This window comes from Scomber japonicus, chromosome 17 (assembly GCF_027409825.1).
Source record: "Scomber japonicus isolate fScoJap1 chromosome 17, fScoJap1.pri, whole genome shotgun sequence".
In the NCBI taxonomy this organism is placed as follows: domain Eukaryota; kingdom Metazoa; phylum Chordata; class Actinopteri; order Scombriformes; family Scombridae; genus Scomber; species Scomber japonicus.
The window spans coordinates 15,255,663-15,278,179 of NC_070594.1; the positions used below are offsets into that span (position 1 = coordinate 15,255,663).

The 22,517-nt window shown below is 39.5% G+C and overlaps 1 protein-coding gene across 2 annotated transcripts in view; it reads left to right on the top strand.

The window, feature by feature from the left end:
* nkain2 (sodium/potassium transporting ATPase interacting 2) overlaps positions 1 to 22,517 on the top strand; it is an 85,200-nt gene that overhangs the window by 55,036 nt on the left and 7,647 nt on the right. Inside the window, exon 4 of one of the 2 annotated variants that reach the window (XM_053337527.1) lies at positions 11,650 to 11,850. The exons of the other annotated variant lie outside the window; for it this stretch is intronic. Within the exon in view, the coding sequence (XP_053193502.1) occupies positions 11,650 to 11,850 (201 nt within the window). The remainder of the gene's footprint in view (positions 1 to 11,649; positions 11,851 to 22,517) is intronic. 2 annotated transcript variants of the gene reach the window in all.

The window sequence follows — 22,517 nt, forward strand, 5'->3', positions numbered from 1 at the left end:
TCTTCTTATTAGTGGAGGACCCACTCCGCTTCCTGATCCACAACCATCTCCAGCATAGTATCTTACTATATGTACTGTTTGTCCTTTTTTTGTTGATATGCATTTCAGCCATTCTAACATTTTAGAAATGATTAAAATTTCATATGAATGTATTGTTGTTTTAGGTACAGTACACAGTATTCATTATTTCACACACCCCATGTTTTTACAGATAGGGGTAACATTTAAGTGCTTTTACTATTTAATGATCTGCTTATGCATAAATAAAAGTATTTCTTGCACGGACAATATGAAGCTAGAAGTGGTATGCTGCTGTGCTCATACAGTAATGCCATTTTGACAAAGTGCAAAGTATTCAATTAGCAAAATGAAAGCAAGTGAGCTACATTTTACATTTCAGATTTTTCACTCAGAAATTTCTTTTTAACTAGAGGTCAACACTGTAATGTATCACAGCAGGAAAATGTAATAGATGTAGTTCACACATTTCTGCATAGAACACACACAGTCTCCCTGTAGCGCCATGTGTCAACCATCTCACACTAGACGTTACAAAATAATCACTTGTCTTTTGTCATCAAGACTCAGTATATAAATATATGTATATATATATATAAAATAAAATAAAAACAAACTCACTCAGCCCCAGACAGTGAGTGGAAAGGTGAGTCACTTTTAACTCATGAAGTCAGGCAGGCAGATGGACGCACAAATCATCGTAATTTAGATAACGGTGAAGTGAGTTCAATGAGACATCATGACACAGAGTTAACAGGACATTAGGAACATGTTGCATGTCAATGATGAGTCACTGATATTTCCCCCCACACACACACACACAGTAGGGCTGTAACTCACAATTGGCTGTAAATCACTTAAATTAAATTAAATGAGTTAATTCATCAGTTATTTTGATTGTTAAAGTTGATTGTCGGTCTTGGAAACAGCAGTTGACAAAACAATCTCAACTCGAGGTTCACTTGTGCACTTGTTCTGAAGCTTTTGACTGAATCACACAGCACTCGTATTGCTCAGCAGACTGAGCTCAAGTGCCATGGAAATATACAGTAGATGTGCAGATTTTCCATGAATCTGAGCACCTCTTAGGCTGTTTTCAGGCAGCACTTGAAAAATGCAGCCCCTTCATCCTAAATGAGATCACTGTGTTAACAGTGCAGAGGTCTCTGGCTAAAAAACAGGGTTGTCAGGCAAGAAAAAAATGGACTTGGCACTATGCAGTATCATCTGGCAAGGTGCAGTGTTGGCCAATCAAATACACGTAGTCACACATTCTTTGTAGATTACTAAACATTGTATTTGATGTCGCAATGGGACATAAAATAATCGAGTGACCATTTTTCAAAGATATAAAATCCTGTCTCTTTGCATTATGAACACCCACACCAACACAGCCCCTTACATTTAACACAGCACTGTTCTCTCCGTCCGATTTTAAACACTTTCATGCAGGTTTACAAGTTGAGCTTAATGGTTGATTCTTGACCTTAGAAACAATGGCAGCAGCAAATATGTCATATGCCTTAAGACTGAAGTGTGCTTGTCAGATGGTCAAACAGCATTTGAACTTTCTGAAATAGACAATCCGACAAGCAGGCTTGCCTTAGGCAACAACTGGCCAGCTGGCAGGATTTCTCTCTCTTAAGCTCCTTTTTCATTCAAGTACTTCCTTCTCTACAATCAAGTTTAACTCAATGAATTCTAATGAGGAGAGATGCCATCTGATTACCCAATGATCCCCATTTAAACCATTATCATATCTTGCCTCTCCCTATGATGGCGGGCTTTTCACCCTAACTATTAATGTGGCTATTTGAAACCGCTGTAAACCCTTTTGCTTGGACATCTTCAGACTATATGTTGTACAAACTAGTTTTGTGTAGGCATATTATTAAAATTACAAAAAATAAATGATTCACCGGGTAACGATTTGATTCTACGATGCATTGTGATGCATCAAAATTCTACTGCACACAACAAGGCAAATTTTTCATCAGTCATAAGACAATACAAGTAGTCAGATATTGAACAACAGATTTTATTGGCTGCTATGTGTGTATTATCACTCTCCTGTATCTTTGACATAAATGTCATTAAATCAAATAAAATGGAATGGTACAGGGTATTGGATATGGCATTTTCAAACCTGAAAAAGAAAACATAAATCACTGTTTTCAGTGCTTTGAATGAGAAATGTTTCTCTTCTCTCTGCTTAGGAACCATTTGAAATTAAATAGAGCAATAACAGCCAACTTTTTCCAGCAGTGACCATAAGTGTTTTTCAATCCGAAATGTGCCCAGATGTTTGTGTGTGTGTGTAATGTATATGTACTTATTGCAGTGTCCGATAACTGGCCGGGTCTGAAGGCATCTAAATGACTAACAGAAACCTTTCCGCTTTGCCACGGCCCGACTTACGCAAGGGTGCGAGGTCCCGCCCAACGCTGATTGCAGCTTTAATTTGAGATTAAGCCTGAGATTCATACCATATATCAGTCTGCCACACTCCCGTCCCTCCTGTCACTCTCCACTGCACTATCTAATATAGCAGCAATGTCACAAAATTAATCTTTAAAAAGATTTCTGATGTGGCATCCCTGACAGATTTGGAGAGGCGCCTGTAGAGAGAGAGAGAACTGTCACCATGTTGTGAAAACCACACACACGCTAGCATATTCAACTCTTTCACTCACATACACAAACACACACACATACACACACACATAAACACTTAGTTAAGTGTCAATAGTCCACTGTGTCATATAAAAGATGCAGCCATCCTCTGGGCGTCAGATGACACACAGATACAGACACATAGATACACGAATGCACCACACTCAGCTGTCAGTCATTTACTGAGTGGGGTGGGTGCTATGTGGGAGAGTTGATAGTCCTGCATGCTTTTTGCATACTGTATGTGTCAAAGTGTGTGCGTGTGCTAGTGTCTGTTTGCTCTACCAGAAGTTGGAGAACCTGTCATCCGTTACATCAGTTACAAGAAAACATAAGGGACATACACTCGCAGACACTCACATGTGCAAATCCAGAAAGACTCCAAACAGTGACATTTTTGAATCCCATATCTGCCCAGGCATCTAATTTCAGTCTGCAAACACACAATGGTGTGGTGACAGAGCGAGAGAGAGAGAGAGAGAGAGAGAGAGGGGAGGGGGGGGGGACGAGTGACCGCAGGGAAAGTGGTAGCATGAGAGATAAAAAATGAAAGATGGAGAGAAAGGGAGAAACTAAAGAAGTCTGAAAGACTGGGGGTAGAGAAAGGAGGCAGACAGAGATATGGAGAGGTTTAGACAGGCAAAGGTATGATAGGAGCTACAAAAGATGGCATGTTATGGGATGAGGCCACATGTGAATCAGTGTCCCATTCAGGAGAAGATAGACAGAAGAGAGAGGGGGAAGCCATGAAGAGAAAGAAAAGGGGAGGAATGGAAGAAGAAGTGGAACCACACAGAAAGGTTAAGCAACAACAACTTCTTTGGAAGATAGGATTACTTATCTAATGACAAAGAAGAAAATCAAAATGTCCCTTTCATATCAGCATCAATAGTTGCAGTTGTCAGTGCAGGGCATAGCTTTTTACTGCGGAATAGATTGTAGAGGAAATGTGACAGTAAATCAAACTGCAAACCACCCAATTCATCCCGGAAGAAAGTCAAGAAACAGATTGCTGGGGCTAGTTTGAATGCTAATAGTCACTTAATTTTACTCTCCTTAGTATTCATTCAGCATCACTGATTGAGACGATGAATAAGAGGATCCCACACATTTAATCATAGTCGTTCTAGTTAAAACATCCACCGTGATGCACTGAGTTAATGCATCAACTCTGACTGTGTTTGATCAATGAATGCATTTGTTGAAATCATGGCATGAAATTGCCTTTTTTCATCAACATGCCTCTGGTGGGACAATCCAACCAGCCAATTTTATCACTGTAGCTGTGAGCTATTATTACCGCTGATTCCATTTGATTATTCATTGTTATTGTATAGTTTCATGTGCAATGACAAGAGTTGGGTTTTACTTGCTAAAATAGAACAAGCTGATTGAACACAGATTGGATGTATGCCGCAGTAGGTAATGGATTTGACTGACTTGCCCCTGGATTTGGATGGTGGCTTGTGTTAATTTAAATTCTTGATTGTAATAGATTTAACCTAGCTGTGTTAGCAGTATTGTTTGTTGTACACGCTACAAGAAAGTGCTTCTACTACAAAACCCATTTAATGTGTACTTCTGAAGTTCTGGCTTAATCAAAGGAAGGTGTTTTAATTGGAAAATTAAAGGAACATGCTAGTCCAGTACAATTTAAGTCTCATTTGGTAGTTGTGACCTTAATTTCTTGGTTACTAGTCATGAAAACATTTTGCCAAACAAAATATTTGCCAAAATCAGAGAACATAGTGACGAAGCTACAATCGACAAGGCCATTTTACCGTTCTTCTTTATTTTGTCTTCCAAATAAGTTTTGGCTTACCTTTTGTGTTTCTTTAATTTTACCTGTCTGATTTACTGTCTACATGTTACAGACCAACTCAGAAAGTGCAATTGTATTATTGCTTCATCTTCATCTGGTATGTTAATCAGTGTGTAGGCAGGTTTAAAGAAACATAGTCCTATGTTTCTTTAAACCTGCCTACACTGAATTTATGGCCACTTGGGGGCAGCATAACAACCTATAAACACAGCACTTCTTAAAACATTAGCTTTAACTTTATGTCATGTTTCTGACATGAAAAACATGAAAATCAATTAATAGTTATAGCTCTTAACGTAAATCCAATATTCACTCTACTTTAGTTCTGTTTGGTCTCCATCAACTCCTGAGGGAAGTATCTGCCGCTTTAGCTGCTAAATTCTCAACAGTGTTCACAAGCTAGTTGCAAACCTTGTGTGTTTTTTGTTTGGTGCTTGGCAGCTAGCAAACCATCAGTTGATGAGAAGCTTTTCACTGAAAACAGCTTCCTGCTGCAGCCAGAAACGAGATAAATGAGAGCAGTGAGAGGAAACCCCAGCAGTAATGTTGCATGAAGTCAAAACAATGAGTTGAAAGATGCTGTAGATTCTGTAAAGTTGAGGGGAAACAGTCCCTAAACTTGCACACCTGCTTTATTCAGGTCTTAAAATATTCTTCTATTTTTCTTTTTTTTTTTAGTGTACAGATGTAAAACATCAGTTCCTCATTTACTGGAGATCCAATTTATTGCTCAAAGTGTGGCCAGCGGGTTTTTAAAAAAAAACCTAATTAACCCACTGAAAGCTAGAATTAGCGGCCCCCTCCTTCATGCAATTGTGGATCCCACCTGGGGTATGGGTAGAAGGACTATAATTGGCCCTCCAATCTGAAAGATCGAAAGGGTTCAAATGGTTTTGTTGAGGCATTTGCTTAGAGATGATAATGAGTTTGGTGTGGTTAAGGTCAGGGTCAGGATATGGACTACTCATGTCTACTGGGACCCTGAGCACATATGCAGACACACACACACACAAACAATTCCCAAACACCCCCAACCAATCTGATGGGAGAGAAGTGCTTTAGGCATTATGGGTTAAGGCCTCATCTAACACCCACGGGAAATCACAGCAAAACAATGTAGGGAGATGCACCGTGACTGATGATATTGGTGTGAAATAACACAGACAGAGCGACACCGAGAGAGCACAGCAGCGAGAGAGAAAATGATAGAAACTGGAATGGAGCCACAGATAGAAATAGTGGCTTGGTTAAATAGAGTGAAAAATTGACTTTAGCTAGAATAAAGCTAATATTGTCCTCTCCCTGGTTTTCTGCCCTTAAGTTTGATGATCTGCTGATCTTGGTGTCTGCCTGCTGGACGGACTGAATATCTGACTGATTGTTGTGGTCTGTCAGAGCTTCAAACTGTATTTATCGTGGTTCTGGTTGCCTCTCTTTCTGCTTCACGGCCTGTATTGTATATTTAGAGTATGCAAAAAGGTGTTAGATTAAATGTGAGTCTATGTGGGTTAAGGTATGCTTGTTTGTGTTTAAAGAGCAGATGCTGAAGCAAAAAGAAGGTGGAAAATCATCCATATTCAGTTTCCTAGCTCAGCCTTCACATTAACTGGGTGGAAAACATCTTTCAGTTTTCTTCATGTTACATCTGCTTTAATCAGAATTGGACACCATGTTGTTAAACTCATTCATCACTAGCGCCACTTTTTCTTATTCTGCCAAAAGCTTTGAGCTTGATTTGTTCTGAGTTGGAAATACAAGATTTTTTGCCAGATTGTGTTTTTAATTTAAAGTATTAAAGTACTGTGAGATTTAAATCCAGATAATATTAAAAAGGACATACCCCCCCACCCCCCCTTGCTGATTTTCAGACCATCAGAGGAAAGACCAGTCTGAAAGGTCTTTTTCCGCCTCCATCTCTCCATCTCTTGGGAGCAGAGGACAAAGGAAAATAGAGATAGGAAATTGAGAGAGAGGTAGAGACAGAAAGAGGGAGAGGTGGCGAGAGACAGGCAGAGAAAAACAGATGTGGTTCATTGAAGCAGCACTAGCCCACAGTCAGAGACAAAGACCTGAGAGCATGAGTGCGTGATCCTCAACTGGCACACTGGAAATTATCGACTGTGTGTTTTTATGTGAGTGTGTGTGAGAGCAAGAGAGACAGAAAGAGGGATAACAGTGAGATATAAAGATATAGAGGTGAAAGATGCAGAAAGTGAGGAAGAAAGATGTGTAGATTAACCGTCAGAGATGATGCTTAGTAAGGAACTAGTCTAGCTAATATTTTCCGCTTGAGATTGCAAGACAAGCAGCCCATTCATCACAGATTAATATCTCAAGATTATTTTGGAGCTACGGCTTCATCAGACTAGTAGGTTAAATGTTGCAATGCTAAATGAATTCCTCCATATAAAATCAATACATCAATGCTAGTACACAACTACAGCTAAATTGTTTTGTATTTGGCTTGTGAGTATGGAGCAATTTGAGTTTGGCCTTCTCATCTTTTGTGCAAGTAATGAACAAAATAATTCTAGTATTTTATAACAAAAGCACGATTTACAATCATCAGGACTGAACTTGGTTAAGAAAAAAATAGGTTTAATTTCTAGTGTGTGTGTTTTTATTTTTTTTTAATATCATTTTTTTTCCATCTGCTGTGCTGCTGTGGTAGATGTTTGTTGTAGTGGCTCACTGCTGCCGGATGAATGGAAAGGAGATAATACAGTTTTATACCACTCTAGTTCCAATATATATTACAGACCCTGTAACATCAATGAACTCGCTGACAACATCCTCAGGCAATTAAATACAAAAGGAAAAGAGAAGTGCACCTTACATTTATAGATCAATTTTGTTGTTAGATGTGTTTATAATGATGTTGATATTCATGGGTATGAAGTCAGTGCAGAGGTCTCACTCCCCACGTACTTGTGTGTGGTGCATTTCAGCGTGAGAACTGGCCATTGCGTGAGACTTGAGACCCCTGCTATAGCTAATTTTCCTCATGACAACTGTATCCATTTAAATTTTAAGTCATGCATAATTAAGGGCATGGCCTCTTCAAGTGACAGGTGGTCAGGTAATGTAAACATGGCGTGAACCATGATTCACAGAAGTTCACAGGTTTAAGCCTGTTTTTCACTGGAGAAAATTAACATCAGCAAAACAAAGTTTTGTTTAAATAAATTGGTGGCACTGTGTCTAGTGTCTTTAGGTTTACTTTTAATAAAATTGCCACTTATTTTGTTCTTTTAACTTATTTGCCAAACTATCAGCTTGGCTGAGTTTGGACACATTCTTCATTTCAGTTTTCACAATGTGAGAAAATACTGCAGATAGTTGTGCATCCTACATGTTCTGGATGACATTTTGCCAAATTCAGCTTTTCACTGATAATTACTTTTTTGTTTGTTTGTTGTTTCTGTGTGTGTGTGTGTGTGTGTGTGTGTGTGTGTGTGTGTGTGTGTGTGTGTGTGTGTGTGTGTGTGTGTGTATGTGTGCATATGCATGTGTGTGCTTGTTCAACAGGTTCATTAGAAAAGCACTGATAAAAACTGTACTGTAATGATTATTGACTCCCCTCCCATCCCTGTTTAACAGTGAAAAAAGTGCGAGAAGAGGAACAAGAGCAAGAAAGAAAAGAGGTGGAAAGAGGGAAATAAAGATTTAAAAAAGCAAGAAAAACAGAGAAAGATAAGGAGCAAGGCAGTGACTGTAAGAGACAGAGTGATGGCAAAGAGGGAGCAAGTGAGACATTTAGAGAGATTTTACTCATTAAAAAGAGGAGCACAACAAGGGGAGATGGCATTAATCAGAGTTCTGTGCTAATGAGGCATTTACTCATTATACTGAAATAGAGAGAGGCCAAGGAAGAAAAAGAGGGGGGGGGAGGGGAGAGAGAGAGACCCAACTATAAATTAAAAAAGAAGAGAACAAGAAAAAAAAGAGTAAAAGAAGGAACAATACAGAGGGAGGTGACAGAGCCATGTGTGGATGTGGTGGGCGGACTAGTGGGAAAGGTAAAGATAAAGACATAGATACAGTGTAGAAGCAGAAGCTTTTCAACTCCTCTCCTCTGTTGACTTGGATCTCTTTTGCTTTATTTAAAGATTGACTATTTGTGACTAGAATAAGAATAAGCAGCCTACAGTAATGGTGAAGTGATCTTCTGTTGAAAATGTGTCTATATGTAACTCCTTATTTCAGCAGTTAAAGGTGACAGTCACAGTGAACACATTGAGGGGCACCCTGTTCACCTAACCTCATGTCTAGACAGCAAACGTAACATGAGCAGCAGCAACAGTGAGCGCTCCGTCTGTGTGTCTACACAGGAGGCATTCAGGTGTAATGTTGAGCATAGGTCACCCATGTGACTGTAGCAATGATGTAAAACGGAGGAAAATAGATCTGGAGCCTACCTGAACTCTTCAGGTAATGGTTACAACTGTGAGAGCTGGAGCCAGTGCAGACAGCTGCATAGATTAAAATGAGAGTTTATCTGTTGCGTGTGATGTGTGTGTGAAAAACATGTCTGACACACTTGCTGTCGAGACAGGGGGTAATGGTTGAGGCACATATCATGTAACTGGGACCATGGGACCCTTGTTGCATGTACCCCTATCTCTCTCTCTCCCTGTGTGTCTCCCTGTCTCTCTCTACTGGCAAAAAAAAAATCTTAAAGAAAATGCATTCTGAGTTTAGGATTATGTTATCATATTGATAATATTACAATATAACATCTGAAGAAGCACAGCTTTCTAGGAATAAAAACAGGTTTTTGATACATACATACACGAAAATAAAACTGAAAGACTTTCTCTGATATGTTGTTAAAAGATGCATCACAACAGCCAGTTAGAAGACTCATTTTTGCTTTCAGCATGGTTTTCTACATTTTCCCTTTGTTTTCTTTAAAGGCTATCAAGCTGACTATAATTCTACTGAGTGCTCTTAATATTTTACTAAAAGTAAAAACTGGACTGTTGCAAAGCAAACAAAGCAAAGTGGAAGTGGATTGAAAATAAAAAGAGGAAAAGAAGAACAAGTTGCCCTTTGTGTTCTTTGAAGTTAACCAGGCTGTTTTCAAGGTTGGACAGGAGCTGAACAAAACTTATACATAGGGAATTAAGCTCAATTTATGAGCACAAAAACTAATAATAATTGTGTAGGGGAAATAACCCAGAGGGGCACAATTAGTACACCTGCTTCTGTATTTGTTCGGTATTATCTGTATATTGGTCTATGTAGCCTGGAAAAAAACATGGTTATTACCCAGGGATGCTTTGTTTTTAAGAAGGTACGAGAGGTGTCACTATAAATATTGCACAGGTATTATCCAGTTATTTTAGTTATTGTAAAATCTATGTTTACCCTCTTTGCGTCTTCAGTCATCACACAGATGAAACAACGATTCTTTTGGGTCTACAACTTGAGTCAGACTTTTTTTTATGACCTTAATCTTTTTCTGAACAGAATATTAGATTCTCAACTGAAAATAAGATTATTTTACCTGTCTTTTTTGCTGATGAAATGCCTGTCAAGAAAATGTAATCTTTTTTTCTTTATTAGCAAAATTCTGTATACTCGCCAGCCAATTTGCAAAACAGAAATCCAACCTGACTGTCTTCATTCCCTACTTAATCCTTAATCCTACCAGGACACACTAAAATATTGCACAAACTCTAAAGCTGTGAAAACTACAGCCTAATGTAATGAATTTGATTTGTCTTTAACAAAGGCATTAAGGCTTTTAATTCAGCTAATAGCAAAATAGTGCCAAAGCAAACCCGTGTGCGTGCATGTGTGTATGTGTATGTGTGTGTTTAGAGGCATGTGTGTATTAGTGTGTCTCTGTGTGTCAGTGTGGTTTGCACGGCTGTCTGTGGAATGATATACGTCTCTCCTTGCTAAGTAGGGTCGTTAATATGTGCATTATTTAAACCAAGTTGACTATCATAACAGATTTATTGTGCATCGCTCAGGCTTTAGAAATTAAGGGATTGAAAATGAGCCAAAAACAGATACCCTCCATTGCAACTGTATCAGCCAATGCTACTTTACTGTATGTGGTCTTTTTCTGCTGCTGTGAAAACTGCAACAATGTGGGACAGAAAATGTTTATTCATTCCCTTTTTTTAGTTGTGCTTATTTCAAGTTATCACTGCCAGTGATGGTACAAACAGAAAATAAATTGCATTGTACAGAATCAACAAGACCTTTCAATAAGACCTGGCTCTGTGAGGCTGTAGAAAATGCTAACGTCAGCATGCTAACGTCACAATGAAAATGCTAACATGTAGATATTAAACAGACAGACTATATAATGTCTGCCATGGTCACCACCTTACTGTACAGTAGTTTATCACGTTAGCATGCTAGCATTTACTAATCAGCACTAATCATAAAGTACAGCTGAGGCTGATGAGAATGTCATTTGTTTTTGCAGATAACGGTCACAAAAGAAATTGACATGGTGACGGCACTAGATGAAAAATAACCAAATCAAAAAAGTTATTATGATTTATCAACCTGCCAGTGGTGCTAGATGACAAAAATAAGAATTCAGGGGAACAAATCACAAATTGTTTGCCTTAAAGTGCTGCTACAGTAACTATGACATTTTCCCTTCTCATGGCAGTGCAACCCAAAGCCTCTTCTTTCTCTCTCAGGCTGAAATCATCATAAAAGCTTTTGGTATATGAAAGAACTTTTACCACGTTTCTCTCAACCTTTCTCTTTCCACTCTCTCTTTCTTTGTCTCTCTGACCTCCTCCATCATTCTTCTCTCTCTGTCTCTCCTTTATCTTCCTTATCAGAACCCTACCCATGTATGATTCAGATCTAATCTGTGTGATCCCATCTATTTTTATCTTGAGTCAAACCATTTGTTCTCTTACCTCTCTCTCTCTCTCATTGTCTTTCTTTGTCTACCTATCTATCCATCCCTCAGATCTGGATATGACAAACAGTTTGGTTGTAATTAAAACGTGTTGAAATCCTGCCCTGACATTCAGCCTGCCTCCTCCATGTTCCTGCTCTGCCTTATGTCTGAGAAAGTAATTCAACTCTCTTTCTTTCCATCTGTCTTTCTCTCTCTCTCTCTCTCTCTCTCTCTCTCTCTCTCCCTGTCTTGCCAGGACTCTGACCTTGTCCTGACGTTCAACCTGTCCATGCATCGCTCCTGGTGGATGGAAAACGGCCCAGGGTGCAGGGTGACACCCATCACTCCTCCTCCCTCCTGGGCACCTGAGGACCACCGATATATATCTATATCTGGCTGCCTGATGGATTTTCAGTTCATAGAGGTGGCTCACTCCTCACTGCAGATACTTCTGGCTGTAAGTAGTTTGGACTGCAATTTACAGTGTATGCTGTATGTACAGTATGCTGTTACATCTGACTTACTCTCTTTAAAAAGAATGACCTGTTGCTCACAGCTGGTGTTAATTTTGTGCTTAATGTTAATTTGAAATGAATGCAATTATTAATTTGATGTTTTATACAGCCACACTTAACTAGCATATTAAGTTTTATGCATTCTAAAGTGTATTACTGCCATGCAAACTTATTTATTTGTTGCTATGAGTTAGGGGAATTGTGGGTAACTGTGTGGTATCCATTTGAGAATAAAATAAAGCATCCATTAAGTTAATAACTTCATACCCTCATTAACATAAAATGGGGCTGTATAAGCATCTTTAGAGACTTTCCCTCTATCTGAAATTTTTGTGTCCCGCTCTTGCTCTCTCTGTCTTGTTTCATTGTTGCAAAAACGATTTCCCTCTCCCTGTGTTTACCCCTGCCTGTCTCCTACCCTCGCCCTCTGTATTTCTTCCTCTCTTGCACTGTCAAACTGTGATAATTAGCAGGATCAGAAGAGACAGCAGCGAGAGAAATGAAGAGCGGGAATGAGGGAGGCCTGTCACTTTTCATCCCGGTCTTTTGTCGAAGTGTACACGCGCCTATGAATACACACACACAATAAACAAACCGGCACATTTATGTGACATGCTTGCATCATTAAACCAACAGAGAGAGAGACAGAGAGAAAGAGAAACGCAGTTTAGGAAAGAGAGAGTCTCAGTGTGTCCGCCTCTCTTCTTTTTCTGTCTGTATTTTGCTCCCGCACTTAGTATGACTGCCTCTTTCGCTAGCTCTCCTCATCCACTCTCTGTGTCTCTCCGTCAATCGATAGTGGTACTTATAGTGTTGCTTAGTGCCAAGCCACCACACAGCTGTACCACTGTCTTGCTGTAATTGGTGTGTGGAAACACTGTCATGCTTCATGAGCACACACTCTACAGTTTGACTGGTTCACTAGCTGACTGGCTGGCTGGTTTACTGTAATTGGTGGAAACCCTGGCAGGGTTCTTAATAACATACGTTCAACCAGTCGAAGAGCTGACTGAGTGAGGGGTTGTGGTTTGGTTAGCTTGAGTCGGGCGGGTTGAATGTTTACTGCTCTGCTACCTGGTTAACTGATATTGGAAAGGGGAAAAAAGGTAACAGGCAAGGCTGAAGTTTTCCAGAGACGATAAAAACAATATGAATAGCCACAAGGAATTTCAGCTGTCAACATCTTCAGAAGAGCATGTTTTTGTTTGTCTGGGTGGTCAGTTGAGGGTATGATGGACTGGTTTGCCTGTCTAATAGTGTATGTGTCTGGTGTACTGAGATACAAGTTCATAAGTTACAGAAGTTCAGGTCTGATTGCACACCAAATCTTGTTTTTAATTACAGTTACATAAGATAAGAAAATTGTATGTTTCACACCTGGCTTCTTCAGGCTTACTCCAGTGGTTCCCAACATACTTGTCAAGTTCTTGTATTATATTTCATATAGTTTATGTGTTGAACTTTAAACTAATTTACTGCCTTGTTATGTTACTAGTTGATTTGTTTGTTGTATGATTGTTACAGCAAATTTGTGTAATTTCTTAAGGGTTGATTGACTTAATCGTTTACCAAACTGCAAAGTGGTTTCTTCATAATTTGGTGCTCAGTATGAGGATCACAGCTGAAACAGAGCAGGGGGAGGGATCTCCAGGGAGATCCAGAGAGTCCTCAGTGAAATGTAGGCCATCACTGCCAGACTGCAGCACAATGGGGGGATGTGCGAGTATGACTTCAGTGATTACAGTTTTTCTACCTGCTAATAGCACAGACAGATGATTAATTAAATGACATTGCACAACAAAAAAACATCTAGGGTGAGGTTTCCTGCTGGTGCGGTGGTCTAAAATGCATCGCTACAAGTACTTTAAGTGATTAGCATAACTTCAACCAGAGTGGAGGAACTAAGCAGTGAAATCACCTGCTTGTGTGACTTGTGTTTGGTTGCTGCGTAGACTCAGCCCTCTGCCGCACACAATCCAATAACCTTGACTATGAAATGTTACGGGCTCATATGATGAAAATTATCATTAGCTCTGCCTGCTTCTCTGAATGTTACACCTATTAACAACCTTGAATAAGTTTATTGTAGATAGGCACAAGAACACACTTAAATTAAATACTGCACAATATTAGCACCCATGGTCAAATATGGAGAGCTCTTGGGCCAGATTGGTTTTCATTGCTGTCGTTATTCATAGCTCAAGGAAAAAAGAAAGGACGAGCTCTACAGTGCTAATCCCATATTTGCTGAATAAGTATAATACCTATCATTTTATGTTTGTACTTGTATTATTCGGAGTTCCTGAAACAATTAAACAAAAGCTTGCAACAAAGGATTGTAAACAGCAGCGTATGAGAACTGTGACACTAGATGAAGACAAACAAACCATTTGAGGTTGAACGAGGTCGTTGCTTCATTTCTACTTAATTTGTTGTTGCTGTAAGCTGTATGCAGAGTTTTACACAAGCATCAAATGGCATAAGCACATTTAGATGAAAGTGATTAGGAGTAATTATTGATTGTAGCATTACAGCGATTTTTCAGCGCAGGTCTCCCTTGCCAAATATTTTCATCACACATAATTTACAGAGGGAATTGAGAGAGGAAAACTGGAGCAAAACATTTGTTTGAGTTTAAACGTTCATCATCAGCACATAAACAGACTTAATCCAATGAATGTGACACCTTTATCGCAGCACAATTTATCTGCAGTGGAGTTATGCGGCTGTAATGGATTCTCTCATTTCAGATGAATACAGTTTCATCACAGAGTAATGCTCTCCACATGAAGCACGATTATCAGATGGATAGTCAACAACTCTACAAACATAAAATACTCATAAACAGTGTGGAGGTGGTTAGATTAAAGAACAGGAAATGGGACAGAAGTCATTATGGGTCTAAATAACGTGACGATCTTCAGAACTGATGGTAGTATATAAACCTGTGAGCTGATTCAAGTGTTACAGACCTTGGGAGAGATGATGCAGTGGCATCAGCACTTTTCTGCTGCGATCATTTCGGGAAAATGCAACCTCACTAGGCAGGGTGCCTTCCTCCTTAGTAGAGGACAAATGACGTCACTGGGTGACTGACCTATACATGCCCTCCCCTGGCATCTGTCCTTGCTTTTCTAAAAGGTCTCCTCCCGTGATGCTTTCCCTGAATTTTTTGGTCTGGGGCTATGCAGAACACACTGTAGGTTTTTTCTTCCTTTATCAAATACCAGCTGTTTGACATTCAACTAATTTTTCCCTCAGCTCCTTTCAAAACTTACAGGTGTTATCAGAATTTCCGCAAACTGAGCATCTGGGACTCTCATGATTGTTGGAAACACTAATGATAATCTTTTTTTAGTTTAATGACATTTCATTGTCATGTGGCCATACATTATTATGGACTTATTCATCCTTTTGGGGACAGTGTCATCTGTAAAGTTTTAGCTAGATCAAAATTTGTCCAAGTTTTTGTTTTATGACCAAAAAAGTAAGCCTCGGATGGGGATGGGATGATACGGTAAAGATGTCATACTACAGTATTTTTACCATACAGACAGTTTGACGATATTGACAGTGTTGGTTTCTGTTTCTCTATACAAATGAAACAGCAAGCTAGGTTTCTTATTAAAATTGTTAACAATTATACATACTTAAATAAATACAGATTAGACAATGGAGAAAAATAAAGATCAGTCAAAAATGATGTATTGAATTTCACATTTTTATTAGAAACATGAACATTGAACCAAGATCTGTATAGTAGAAAATACAGGACCTAAATATTTTCAAGTTGTATAAACAAAATCAATTTGATATATTAACATTCATTGAAGTAAGGCTAATAAGTTAGTTAGCTGCCTTAGGGACAAAATATGAGGTACTGAGTTAATTGTTGTGTGCACTCTGGAGTCAGAGCTGTTAAAGCTTGCATTTTTAAACATTCACCATACTGACTCACATAGTTTTCATGTAAGGTTGCTTGTGGCGCCACACTTAGCTGTTATGCATTGTCTTCAAATCTTGTGAAGTGTGTTCTTCTGTGCAGTGTCCTTTTTTTTCTTCTTTTTTTTAAAGCTTAACTATCTCCATACCACTATTGAGACACCTGCTTTAGGAATTAAATCCTCATGGGTTTCAACACTGGTACTTTGGGCTGCATCTTGTTGAAGGCAGCTACTTTACTGCATAACAATATGAGCTCAAACGATCACTGTATGTGAATGACATGGTTTGCTACAAAGTGTTGCCTTTTTATTTTCACTTTAAGCAAATTGTGCTACTTTAAGATCGGATCACTAATTCTGTGAAGTGTTTTTACATTGTTGTGTTTTATTTTATACATATACATTGTTTTGTAGTGCTTTGTCTTTTTTGTCCTGCCATCCACATTTCTATACCTGTGTACCTGCTGCAGTGTTGTGGGGGAGTTGAAGGCTATTTGAGCTCAGAGGAGGGGCACACCCTGAACAGGTCCTCACAGGGCTTACACATACTGTACTGTTAACATTCACAGTTACAGTAAACAATGTGGGGTGATTATCACCTAACATGTTTCTTGAACAGTGTATGGAAACTCAAGCATGAGAACAGGCACACAGAAAGACCCTAGCCGACCTGCAGGTTTGAACCTTCCTGAGAGACACAAGTCCTAACCACTGCAACACCTAATTTATTCTAATTTTTAAACTAAATTCAGTTAATTACAGATAACTCAGACTAATCTGACATGGTGGTCATATGGGAGCCATGATCAAAGTCCCCAAGAAGCTGCAGATAACCTTCAGAGGTTGAAAGTGTCGCTTTAAATACCTGCAGTATGCCTTGATATAAAATGGCCTTAACTGGGAAGGCACTCTGAAACTGGAAGGTGTATCTGCAGTGCCGGAAGCCAACTTTGCTCTCATTATCATTGCAAACATTTGTTCAGAACATGCCGTTCAAGCTCTGAAGGGGGAATATTTTACAATCAATTATTGTGGACAGGTAGAACATATCCATTTGACAGCTGATTACCCATACCATTACTCTCCCCTCCCTAAAGATAATGCCGCTGGTTTAGCTGACTTAACTCTATTGACTGTGTTTACCATAGCAACAAGTACCTGCTGTGTCATATGTTTCAGAATTGGGATAAACACTGTCTCTAGTGCAGGGTCACCAACCTTTTTGAAACTGAGAGCTACTTCAAGGGTACTGAGTAATGCAAAGGGCTACCAGTTTGATAACACACTTCTGAAATAACAAAGTTGCACGGTTTATCTATATTATTATTATTAATGATATTCTACGTGAAGACACTGATCACGTTAATGATTCATCACAATAATTATTCAGAATGATTCAACAAGGTAGGAAACAGTTTTTAACCGGCCTCGTGAAAAAAGATTGCTGTTTGCCCAAAGCTGCCTTTAACTCGCGGGCTTTTTCCGTCCGTAGTGCGCTGCCCGGTGGGTAGTTAACACGGTAGCTTTTGTGACATGTATTAAGTGTCTCTCCACGTTGTGCCGCTTTGCAGTCGCCACAGTCACCCTCTCACCCCTCTCTACCTGCTCACCCTGGGCAATGTAATTAGCAGGCATGGTATATCCTACCATTGTTATGCTGATGACACACAGCTCTACATAAGGACAACCCCCACTACTTCTGCTCCCCTGCCAACATCCACACTGACCACCTGCCTGGAGGAGATAGAGGCGTGGATGGAGCTCAACTTTCTGCAGCTAAACACTTCCAAAACGGAAGCCATCCTAGTTGGCACACCATATCAGCTCCGCTCTTCCGTTATCACCAGTATCACCTTCTCTGGCCAAAACATCTCCCTTTCCTTATCTGTCACCAACCTGGGTGTTAAAATAGACTCTCAACTCACCTTTGACACCCACATCAAACACCTCTGTAAAACATCTTTCTACCACCTCAGGAACATCGCCAAACTCCGTCCAACACTCACCCTGGCAGATGCAGAGAAGCTCGTCCACGCCTTTATCTCCTCCAGACTGGACTACTGTAATGCACTTCTCGTCGGGATCTCTGGCAAGAGCATCCAGAGACTGTAGTACATCCAGAACAGTGCTGCCAGGATCCTGATGAGGATGCGCAAATATGATCATATCACCCCCATCCTAAAATCACGGACATGCCTCCCTATACCTTAAAGAACTCCTCACCCCCCAGACCTCCTCACGCACCCTTCGTTCTGAAAACATAAACACCCTTCAAGCCCCCAGAACCAAGCTCCACATCATGGGTGATCGGGACTGCAGATGTTTTTAAAAAGACCTAAAAACTTATCTTTTCACTAAAGCATTTTGCTAAATTTCTTTTACATGTTCTCTTTTTAACCTTTTTTATTTTATTTTCTGCTCTGTAGCACTTTGAGATTGCTGAAATGTAAAGTGCAATACAAATTAAATTTATTATTATCATTATTATTATTATTATTATTGTTATTATTATTATTATTATTATTAAATAAAATATGTTTTGGGGATTTTTTTAGCCCAGCTATACAAATAATAATGAAAAGCTTGCAGCGCTCCTGAGCAAGATACTATAACTTCAGGCACCAAACTTATTCAGACGAAGAACTGCCAGTAAACAAGATAAGAAACATACACGTCACAGCTCCATAGCTAATATTGGTGCACGCCAGCTATCTTATTTGGGTTTCTTCACATGGGGAGAAGATATAATCAGGCTTATTGTAAACAGGATATTATGTTTAGATGCAGCAACACCAAAACTGAATACTTGAGTATCCAGAATATTAACAGGATATTGATGTGCAGAGAAACGTGCTCTGTCACAGCTGATCAAATGTCCTCCATTGCAGGGCGGTACAGCTCTCTGCACTCTGTTCAGTGATACCAACAAAACTCCACCAAAAACTCAGGCTCCGATTTGGCTTTTACCCCATCTGGCAGAAAACTGTAGACCCAAATTCATGAAAATCTTTCAAATGACATTTTGACTTTGCAACATCCAAAGTCTATCTTAAAATGAACAGTAATGATAAATCATTTTAGCTGGAGAGGCAGTCCATGGCCAGAGATCATCTTAATCTTTCAAAAATGGAAGTATACTGTTAAATTGCTAAAAATGATGACTGAAGGTTATCAGCATTTGAGATCAGTGCTAAATTTTCATGACATTTCCTCTACAAAAAGGCCCCTGTGTTATCCAAATTGATTTTCTCATCACCACTGATCCCCATGCTGATACTGGCAGCATTATCTACATCCAGTATTTGGCTCAGCTTAAAGTAAACTCATCCCACACAGAGCAAAACACTATATTTCTATGACTCATTTATTTGAGACGTAGGATAGAGAGTAGGGAAGAAATGAGGGACAGAGAGGAAATAAAGAAAAGGAAATGAGAAAGAAAACTGAGATAGAAGGAAAGGAGAGCGAGGGAAGGGGGGAAGCAGCACAGGAGTGAAGACGAGGCAGGAGAGGGGAGCTTTGGGAGCTGAACATTATTTAGACTAAATGAGGTCAAGACCTTGAGATATACGCTGAATCTCAAATGTAGTTGCCCACATTTGTAGCTGGCTGTGTGTTTACGTGCTGGTGTGTGGCTGTGTGAGTGTGTGCTAGCATGTGTTCATGTAGTCAATAGAATACTAACCAGGTATTCCCACAGTTAAAGCCTTAATCGAGCAATAAGATTTCTTTATTCAGGGTTATATGTTTGCTTATTACCTCATGCATGCACACGTAAATGCATCCATCACTGCCTGCCTGTATCTACTTTTCACATTTATTTATTTAATTCTATCTCTTTCCTCCTCTATCATTGAGGGCTGATAAGGTCACTAAATTCCTGACCTTACGTTGTCCATACCTTCCTGCATCTTTCCTCCAATCACCAACCTCCCATCGGTTGCCTTGGAAACAGACAGCGAATGAGCAGACAGATCAGAGAGCAAAGGTGTTCTGCTTGTGTGAACTGCTATATCACTGTCTAAACACCACACACACACACACACACACACACACACACACACACACACACACACACACACACACACACACACACACACACACACACACACACACACACACACACACACAGAAGGCTTCAGTACTATCTTTTTTGGTAAAAATCCCAGAACAACAAAACAAAGCACTGTCGCCCCTTTTGATAGTTCAATCTGCAGCTGTTACTGTTCTTGGGTTTGTGAGTGGCTTCAAACGGATGTGAGACAATGAGGTAGAACAATGTGAGGTACAAAGCCCTGCTGAGATGATTGTAACAACCAATATCAGCACAACCTGTGTTAAATTCCTACACATCATTGAGTTGAATTGAGGACATCACATTATGTTAATTTTGTACATTAAGTGTGTCAAGGATATTAATACAGAGACTGTATCAGATAGATTAACACAGAGATGTGTAATGATGTGTAACTACTCAAGAAACACAGTTACATGTCGATGTATGATAATGTGGAAACATTAATGAATGTTCTGATCACAATTACATGTTGTGATCAGCACTCTCACTTCATCTTAAACAAGCATGTTACTCGACACAAATGGCTAAATACACTTAATATTATTTTAAACATCTTAAAAAAGACTCATTAAAAAGTTATTTACAGAAACCTTATATCTAGGGATGATGGAGATGGTTTCTCCTAAAACATATATTAAAGTCAAGCGCTCTAAAATCAGACAAATCCCCCAGCAGTCTGTAAAAGCTTGAACTCATCAGCTCTTTCCACTGTATAAGCATAAAAGTGGTCATTAAAACAGTTGACATTCACAGCCCGTACAAAAGCTAGAGCAGTGCCCTTGTCTGCCTGTGGGAGGAGATGAACTATTTCTCTCAAGACTGGTTCATCTTTAATATCTGCTGTTATCATAACAACAGTCCCCGTTCTGCATTCCTATTCAGATAAAGTCACTGTGTGAGAAACACACATCGTTTATGCAATGTTCCCTTCAAGGTGACCTGAGGTTATCAGTCAACACCTCCGGATTTCTGCCTTACCATTGAACAATCTTCCAAACTCTGTTTCTAGCAGATAAAGGAAAAAGCAATCACAGGAACATGTGTTACTTGGATTTAAAATTACATGTTGCATTATTTACCATTTTTAAGCCCTATACGTAAACGTCTTACCAAGCATGGGATGTCTATGAAAGGAGGGTAATGTTGGATAATGTCTGCAACTGTAGGTGATATGGGTGCCGATCCATTTTCTGCGATGGCTGAAAGTCTTTTCCATCGCTGTCTCGATCAGGCCCATGTCCTCTGGTGATGGTTTCATTCCTTTGATGTCAACTGTTCACTTGGGTCTTCATCTGCTGAAGGCTGAGCTGTTGATGCTGCACTACAAGGCAACTTCCTTCTCTGATAGCACCGCTGGCCCTCTTCCAGATTCTGTCTGATTCTGCACCCTCATTTTTATGAATCCTTTATGGGATATGGGATCATAGAAATGTTCTTACAAAAGAAAAAAAGTGTATAAGTGTATACATATTAACTACATCTCAATATGAATTGGGAACTCAGGACGTATACTAGTAGAGTTGATTATTTCCTCTCATATGTATTACACATCTCAACCAATGCATAAATTCAACATGTTTGTGGAATAGTAAAAATGTATAACTACACCAGTCACTTTGTAAAAATGTCTGTATGGTAACTTTATTGTAGCTGCTCTAGTGGCTCTGCTACATACAGTACAGCAGCAAGTATACCACTGCCTCCATGTCCTCCGTTGTTTATGTGTTTGTGTCGCGTAGAAAACGAAGTCACGGCAGTTTCGCTGAGTCGTGCTGTGACAACCCCTCCCACGTTGAGTAGGTACTTTTTTAGTAATGGAAAAGGTCGTTCCTGGAACCATACCGAGTAGTGCTAGAACTGTATAGTGGAAAAGTGCCATAAGAGACCATGTGGTGTGTGTCTGTCTGTGGGGGAGTATTAGTACGTAGCTGTTAGGGAGTGATAGATAAGTCATTGATGCTGGCTCTATGTCAGCATTGGCCTTGCAAAGTTCAGGGCTGATTTAAAACAGTAGATGGCTTATTGAGTGTGCAGTAGCTCTTTAAATACACAATAACATCTATTTCACCTGTCCTTCAGCTCTGCCGCTCATGTCCTCAGTCACTTGCATCACCAGTAGTCCAAAAAGAGCCGGTCTCTGCATTAGGGCGAAGGAATAAACCAACCAACAGTGGATACACAATGTGATTGTCCAGTAATTTAAGGACACAGCATGCAACGTATTATTTTCAGAAATTGAGACAAAATGTGTTATTTTGCTATCTACACATTAGTAGTGTCTGGAAACAACACATCTTTATTAAGTGTGAAATATGGGACTATCTGCTTTGACATTGTAATACCGAAGCAATAGAGGGAGCTGGAAATTCAATTTCAGTGATCACTATCTCACTCATGTTTACCCACAGCGCCATAATGGAGGGACCATTCTTTTCTTTTCTTTTCTTTTCTTTTTTTTTCAGTTGTGACGATTGAAGCCATGTATTAAAACAGGGTCAGTATAGCTATGAAACAGTTACAGTTTAGACTAACCTTGTGGCTGTCATTGAAGATCCCAGACATTCACTATACGTGTGTGTGTGTGTGT